The sequence below is a fragment of the Rhamphochromis longiceps genome, linkage group LG2 (genome assembly GCF_057381845.1).
Source record: "Rhamphochromis longiceps isolate RC_006_pf linkage group LG2, R_longiceps_female_GT1.1, whole genome shotgun sequence".
In the NCBI taxonomy this organism is placed as follows: Eukaryota; Metazoa; Chordata; class Actinopteri; order Cichliformes; family Cichlidae; genus Rhamphochromis; species Rhamphochromis longiceps.
Genome location: NC_140558.1, coordinates 18,705,721 through 18,713,985, shown reverse-complemented (window position 1 = coordinate 18,713,985; position 8,265 = coordinate 18,705,721). Strand labels below are relative to the sequence as shown.

Below are 8,265 nucleotides of genomic sequence, written 5' to 3'. Positions count from 1 at the left end.
AAAATCGTTTTGGGTTTTTTGTAAAAACATTGCTTTTATTTGTTTGTATAATTAATTGGGTTAAGACTTTTATACAAATTTTTAGCCACAAAATTGCGTGTTATCTGGCGAACATGTTTTGTCCTTTATCTAAAGAATCAGTAGCTTCTCACACACACGAGCCGTTTTTATTAATTTATTTGTTTAACTGTGAACTTGTGTCGCAGTTGGTCTTCCATACCGGGAAGCTCGTCACACCAGGCTGTAACTTTCACTTTTGATTTGGAGCTGTTTGCCGCACAACAGGGGCACTTTGTTTTTTCTGACTTCGACAGAAAAGAGGCAGTGCAGCCACAGCTGGCTGATTTTTGGATCGTAGCTACTAAGTGAAGTTTTCATATCTGTTTCTTTTCTGTCAATCAGATCATGGCTGAGGTCTTCGGCAGTCGATCGCTAAATGATAAGGTGAGTAATAATCTGTTCGTCTGTTTGCTTGTTTTAGCCCGTCTAAGAAGAAACAAGTGCTCCACAGTTAACGATGTCTTTCTTTCTTGGCAGAAGGAAGGAGGCCTGGATAAAGACGGTGAACTAAAGGAGGCCAGGCGAGAGTTGGAGGAATGGAAGGTAGGCCGGAACTAATGCTGAACTACATTTTCCATTTTCAGGTGTGAAGTCGCGCAGCGTTTTAGTTCAATAGTAAAATAAGTTCACGACCGTCAGAATAAATTTATGAGAAAACGCAGAAAGCTGACAACTGCTCAGCCGGAAATGTCTTCATCCTCCGTTTATAGAAGAAGGTGGTTTGTTTACTGAGTACTGTGAGTGATCTGAGTGATTTAAATAGTAATTACAGTTCTCAGATCTCTTATTTAAGTCGAGATGCAATCCTGCAACGTGAATGCAAGTCCGGAACTAAGTATGTTCTACAAATAAACGTACTAGACTGAAAAGCCTGAGAGAATCTATCTAAATGCCCATATTATAATAGATGTCATTATTTCCATTGATATACATTTATTAGCATTGAGACATCATTGGATACATTTTATTTACGCATTTGAGCTTAAAGTTAAATGGTTACTTATATTTGGTTGCACAGAAGATGCAGTTTGCAGTAAACAGGGAGAAACCATAAAGCAGCTCATTTCAGCAAGTGAAAGTCAGACGGAATGGGCTCAGGCAACATTCCATAGGGTGTAGCTGTAGGTCTATATTTGCTCAACTAAAAACTATTTTGATGGCTCACACTTTAGCAAACGAGGCGCAGGTGAAGTGAGCACAACCAAAAATGAATAAACAGTCTTTTTGTCTTTTGTTTGGGGGAAAGATTGGTCATAGTTTGTGAAGGGCAGAACCATTATCTTGTGAAACCTACACAATTGCAATGATCAGTACAGATCTTGATTAGTGATTGCTCAGGAACCTGTTTATATAGAAATAAATAAAGGTACATAAGGTTAATGTCAACTAAAATACAGGCATACAACACCAGGGGGATGCAGCACGAATACTGAGTTTCATCAGTGAGTCAAGTGCACAACATTGTTTAGGATTTCTCTTTTAAATTTATATCAAATTGATATAAATGCTTCAGTTCTTCCATTTTTTCCTCGCCTTGTAATCGGAAGGTTGCCGGTTCGAGCCCTGGCTTGGACAGTCTCGGTCGTTGTGTCCTTGGCCAAGACACTTCACCCATTGCCTACTGGTGGTGGTCAGAGGGCCCGGTGGTGCCAGTGTCCGGCAGCCTCGCCTCTGTCAGTGCGCCCCAGGGTGGCTGTAGTTACAATGTAGCTGCCATCACCAGTGTGTGAATGTGTGCGTGAATGGGTGGATGACTGGATATGTAAAGCGCTTTGGGGTCCTTAGGGACTAGTAAAGCGCTATACAAATACAGGCCATTTACCATTTTACCATAAAGACAAAAACTAAGTAAAGCTTTGTTTCTCTTCCAGTTCTGTACTTTTCTTACTTATCAGCAGTGGTATTATATCATTCAGAATGACTTGAGTATATTTGGCCATGTTTAAATATCTGTCAGTGAGAGAATAATTTTATTTGAGCAGCTTGTAGTCTCTTTGTAGACTGCCCACAGCTCCAGTTGTATTCTCTCTGAACACCACCTATTGCTCTTAAAGGCTAGATTCGAAAAAGCGGATGATGTGAAAGCCAGGCTGATACTGGAAAAGCTGACGGAAGATGATGCCAAGACAAATGCACAGCAGGAGATGAACGCTTGTGTCAAAAACCAACAGAAGACCCAGGATGAATTTAATGAAAGCATGAGAACAGTTCAGGTACACTTATTGTCATCTGTGTAACATCTACACTACACTCAGAGAAACTGAGAGTACATAACTCTCACCAAATATTCCACTTTATTCTTTTCCATAGGATGAAATCCAGAAGCTGACTAGATACAATCAAGATTTGCTGGAGAAACTGAAGAGATGTCAGGATGAACTGGAGGCTAAGAAGACAGAGTCCCGCAAGTTAAAGCAGAAATTCAAGGTAAAAACCAGGAACACTTTCAGATCTGTCCATCTGCTCACATTTTTACGTACACTAATCACGGGCATTAATGTGATGGTAATTATGGGATTTCCACACATTATAAATACATCACCAAACATATCCAGATGTCTCTTAGCAAGTTGCATGTTGATGAGTTATTTTGAGATGGCAGCAAATTTACACTGTTATACAGGCTGTAGACTGTTACATTGTATCAAAGTGTCATATCTTCAGTGTTGTCCCATGAAACTATATTACAAAATATTTACATAAATGTGAGGGGTGTACTCACTTTTGTGAGATACTGCATAGACGTACAGGCTCGTATATATTCTTTTGAGTGTGTGTGGATTCAATTCAAACTTGTGCATCCAATCCCTGTTTTTAAAATTCCTTCAAGAGCTATGCTCTACAGTCATTCCACCCTGTGAAAGGCAGTTCACGGCCCCAAATAAAACTGTGACATTCATGTTCCTGATCAGCGGACACAAACGCCTGACCACAGCTGTATACACATTGAAACAGATAACGGCCTGTAACTCTGTATTGTCCCATCTGTCCAGATCTACGCCCAGATCCCAGACACAGAGGTGAAATTTATTTCTCCGAATAAAGAGACAAGGGAAGAGGGTGACGAGGACAGTCAGCCAATCAGAGGAGTGTTTACCATCAGCCAGAGAGCTGCTGTGCTTCTGCAGGGAGGACAGGCTCTCATCACCTTTGAGGAGGAGAAAGGTAGACGTCATTTGACTTCAGTACTCTATATGGTTCATTCTTACTTATGTTAATGTTAATAAAACCAAAAATAAGGAGTCCTCATGGTTTTCCATGCTTTGCTGTGTAAGATATTTATACAATGACAGTTTGCACTGTCACTTGGAAAAAGACACATACAAGACAGTTAAATGCTCAAGTGAAAAAACAGCATTTCAATTTCAGATATTAAATATGAAATTATGATTTCTTATTTTTAATATCACCTGAAAAAAGCAATTTAAATGAAGACAGACAGACGCGTTTTTTGGAGGTGTGGTCGTAAACTTTGGATCAGCTGTAAAACAGCCTGTTTCACTTTAAGCGTTATTTTCAGTACATTTCATGCTCAAGAAAATGTTTTGTCTCACTCCCATGGCTTCTTGTGGCATGCTGTAGCTCTAATTGGAACCTTGTGAAGATCCAACCATGCAAATTATGATTTTTATGCCATTTTCCAAGTGGTCTTAAACGTTTGCCACACAAATGTTCATCTCTTTAGTTTAACGTACATCATGTCAGCATAAAAAGATCAGATCAAAAATCTCTGCAACAACAGCTATAATAAAATCAAACACTTGAGAGACAAGAATAAAGAGACAATGTCAGCCTATCATAGTGTGTCTATAGACAGATTATTCTGTGATCAACCTGCTTAGCATGTCAAAATGAACCCGATCATGACTCAGACCTTACAACATGGAGTTCTCAGTACAACTGCAAATGATACACATCTTTTTGTCATATTCTTGGTGTGCAGTGGCTCGCCAGATCCTGAAAATTGCCAAGTGCTCTGTGTCCTGTGAGAACAGCAGTTTGGACGTGAAGCCGAGAAGAATCACCATGGATCCTGCTGTGAAGTTTGAGGTAGATGCTGCAACAGTATCATCGGGTTTTTTATGCTTCAGTTAGAAAATGAAGCCTCATGTTTCAAAATGAAAAAGCAACTAGAGCCTTATTTTTTATGTTGACTGTGTCTCTAGTTTCCTGTCTATAGTTTGTACAGTTGTAACACTGTCAGGTCATTCAAATCTGTCCACAGAGTAGGAGTGAGACAGTACACCTCTCCAGGGTTACTTATTGCTGTGATGACACACAGAGAATACTTTCCTAAAAATACTTCTTAACTAAAGCCAAAAAACTTTGGCTTTAGTTAAGACCCTAACAATACAGAACTAGATCCATCCCGAGTCATTCCCATGGAAAATATGGCCTTCTGTGTGTGTGTGTGTGTGTGTGTGTGTGTGTGTGTGTGTGTGTGTGTGTGTGTGTGTGTGTGTGTGTGCGGCAGGGTCAGAATTAACAAATTAAAACAGGAAGTAACTAAACAAGGAACACAGGAACGTAAACTTGACACGGAGAACACAAAAGAGCAGGAAAAATGACCTCCTGGGACAAACAACAACTAGAACTACAACCTAATATCCAGAAAATGGAAAATGAAGCTGGAATATGAAAACCTAAGTGACAACATAAAGAACATACTATACAGTAAATATAATAATTAATAAAACAAAAATAATAAACTCAAAGCATGAGGTCAGCAAACAGATATATAGGACCGCTTTCTTCCACTTATAATTTTTTTATATTTATATATATATATAATTTTAAAATCCTCACAAACCCTTGAATAATCAGGCCCCAACTTATCTTAAAGACCTCATAGTACCATATACCAAAGTACATCACTTTGCTCTCAGTCTGCTGGTGTATTTGTAGTTCCTAGGACATTTAAAAGAAGAATGGGAGGCAGAGCCTTCAGCTCCCACTTTGGATTTGTGAGACAGACACTATCTCTACTTTTAAGATTAGGCTTAAAACTTTCCTTTTGGATAAAGCATATCGTTAGGGCTGGACCAGGTGACCCTGACTCCTACTTTAGTTATGCTGCAATAGGTGTAGACTGCTGGGGGACTATGTTACACTGAGTGTTGTTTTGTAATGATCAACACCCTGTAAACAGTGTGTGTTCACACCGATGTAGGTCCACCTTGACGTTTCCAGAAAGGAGCTGAAAGTTTCCAACGTCCCTGATGTCATGCCAGAAGAGAGAATGAAAGACCGACTGGAAATTAGTTTCTCCAGGCCCAGTAGAGGAGGAGGAGAGGTGGAGAAAGTGGAGTATGACAAGAACACTGGGACTGGGTGTGTCACATTTCTCCAACCTGGAGGTAAAACTCTATAAGATAATTGTGCGACATTACACATTATTCTTAGTTAGTTGTTCTAAGTTATTCTGTATCATTACAATAGTTGTAGCCAAGCTAAGTATGTTAATGCTCAAATGTATGTGCATTTGTGTGCAGTTACTGAGAGCCTTGTCCTGAGGGGAAGGTACGACGTCGAGCTGGACACTGAGGTAAAGGTGCAGGTTGGACCTATTTACGAATACCAGCTGCGCAGATTTCAGGTAAGTTACAGCACTGAGACTAAAAGCACTTTGTTAACTTAGTTAAAAGCACAATTTATCACTTGTACAAAATTTAACTGGACAGGCTGCCAGTCTGTTGCAGGACTGACACAGAGACACAGGCAACATTCATGCTCACATTTTAGACCGGGAGTCTCTTTGGAGTCACCAGTGCATGCCTTTGGACTGTTGGAGCACACAGGGGCCCACGCAGAGAGGCCCCACACTGGCAGTTTACCTTTAATTCCCAAGCTGACGCTTTCAAACCTCTTTATTTTTCAAAATACAAAATATTAAAAAAAAAATGTATTTATGACTCAGAAAACTATACTTACCAAACCCCACATACCTTTAAAGGTCATGCTACTAATGGGAATCACTAACTCAATTAACAAAATAGCCATTGCTGCTGGATAATTCCTTTCTTTTACTTAGCCTAGTCGTCAGAATCCACAACATGTCATGAAACTAATTTCTTAAAATTTCACCAACAGAGACATATGGAGAAATTTTTCCTGTTTATTTTAATATTAACATTAACCAATAAAACCTCTACATTTAGGGAGGCTGTGTCTTTTTGCAATTATGTAAATGCATCCATGCAAGTTTAATGAAAGATAGTTATTTCACTTTAGCACTAAAAATGCTTAACTGGTATAAAACTTTGCATTCAGTTGCCTTCAGATTAAACAAGAATACTTCTAGAAAAAATAGTTATATTTTACTTCAAGCTATCTTAGTATTTGTTTTTTGAGGATTTTTAAGTTGTATTGAGAGCTGATGGGGTGTTACGCACACCACAGGTGCGGCTACCAAGTTTAAATCTTAGTGACCGAGACATCAAGTCAAGGTCAGAGATCAAGTTTTCTGAAATGCCATAACTTGAGAACAGGGTGGCGTAGGATTTTGAAATTGATACTATGGGTGTGTCAACTATGACAGTGAGGACTAACACTGGCAGTTGCAAGTCTTCTTTAAATTTAAAAGCCTTTTTTTGTTACATAGTCATTGTGTATTATGACTTAAAACATTCATAATACATAATTATTATGGCTATAGTAAAATAATTATTCTCTGACAAAAATATGTAATTATTTCACAACTTGTAACAAACATATAATTATAGAAATATTATATTATAACATGTAAGTGTCAGTATTTGCATTTTTAAATTTTTTTGCAATTACTAAGTCTGTAGAAAAACAGTGTTAGCGGGCTTTCTTATGTGTTCAAATACACACGCGCCTACATGACTAAGTCTTAACGACACCCCCCACCCCCACACACAAGTTGTTCTAAAACTTGTGTGTGTTGTTGTAAAAGTTGTTAAAAGTTTGCAGAGCAACAATAAAGCAAATTTTTATGATTTATTTCAGACCTTTTGCGGCTGTCCGAAGCGAACCATCCTCCTGGATGACATTCAGGACATGGTTGATGAGGAAGACCTCCAGGACCATCTGGAAATCCATTTTCAGAAGCCCAGCAACAGTGGTGGTGAAATAGAGAGCATCAAGTACATCGCTAAACCGAAAGTCCTGCAGGCCTTTCTCTGTGAGAGCACAGAGGAGAAGGACGACAGTCTGTGAACCACCATGAACTGTCCTCTAATACATATATGACATGTAAGACGAGCTCCACCTGTATTAAAGTATATTTCTAATCATTTCCAAATGTCTTGCTCAACCTGAAGTGATACATTGTAGAGATTTCATTTATTTGCTCTCCTGCTGGGTTAATCGGGACGATACTTTATCTCTGTGCATTTAATACATTTGATTACAATCTTCCATGTGGTAAAGTTGGGGGTGTTTGAGTTATGTTAAAAGATAAATCCAAGAAATTCTGAATATCACTTGAAAAAGAACCTGTGTGATATTTTATGCAGTCAGTCAGTAAAATTAATGACAACCTACACAAAGACAGTACTGTCTTTGTTCTTATAAGAACATGTAAACACTGGGATGGGTAGTAGGCTGATAGTAGGCTGAAAGCCTCACATCTCATTATCTAATCACTTATTTTAGTCAGAGAATTGTATTTCCTTTAGTTAATGTAACTAACTGTAAATCTGGGATGTCAGAAGACAAACGTGTAATGTGCTGGATGACATGATATTTTCTGTTGGTAAATTACCACTTGAGAGGTGAGAACTGCAGTTTTATTACAGCTATCTCTGAGCTAGTTGGCTTGCCCTTTTTAGCTCTATAAACCTGCAAAGGAAGCTTTCAGACACACCGTCATCCTGTGTAAAAAGAAAATCCTCGCAATTTGAACTAGTACCTCAACTGTCTTCTATGCTGTGCTTAATAAAGTTAATGAATCCTGAAAGAGTAACATGAGTTATATTTGTTATGTTGTGGCAGCTGCATTGGTAACCACAGTGTTAGCACTGCTGCCAGATTCACATGTTGTTTTATTGTGGCTCCTGGCTGGGCAGCATGATCATTAGCACATTATTAGTTGTTGCCTCACACCACTGTTCCCTCTGTAAATGGTAAATGGACCGCTTCTCATATAGAGCTTTAACTGACCACTCAAAGTCATTCACCCATTCATACAAGAACGTCTTTCTAAGCTCTTTCCAACATTCATGCACATTTATATTCCAG

At 38.8% G+C, this 8,265-nt stretch overlaps 1 protein-coding gene across 2 annotated transcripts; it reads left to right on the top strand.

The window, feature by feature from the left end:
* Nucleotides 1–235: 235 nt before the first annotated feature.
* nmi (N-myc (and STAT) interactor) lies at nucleotides 236–7,981 on the top strand. 2 transcript variants are annotated; one of them, XM_085418563.1, is made up of 9 exons: nucleotides 236–444; nucleotides 541–603; nucleotides 2,115–2,273; nucleotides 2,371–2,487; nucleotides 3,054–3,225; nucleotides 4,004–4,110; nucleotides 5,231–5,417; nucleotides 5,553–5,656; nucleotides 7,033–7,981. In XM_085418563.1, exons 1-9 carry the CDS (start codon nucleotides 406–408, stop codon nucleotides 7,240–7,242), a joined length of 1,158 nt encoding a protein of 385 aa, XP_085274689.1. In that variant the 5' UTR covers nucleotides 236–405; the 3' UTR covers nucleotides 7,243–7,981. The 2 variants fall into 2 exon arrangements, with proteins under 2 accessions (XP_085274689.1, XP_085274680.1); XM_085418554.1 differs by having other exon boundaries at nucleotides 538–603.
* The last annotated feature ends 284 nt before the right edge of the window (nucleotides 7,982–8,265 follow it).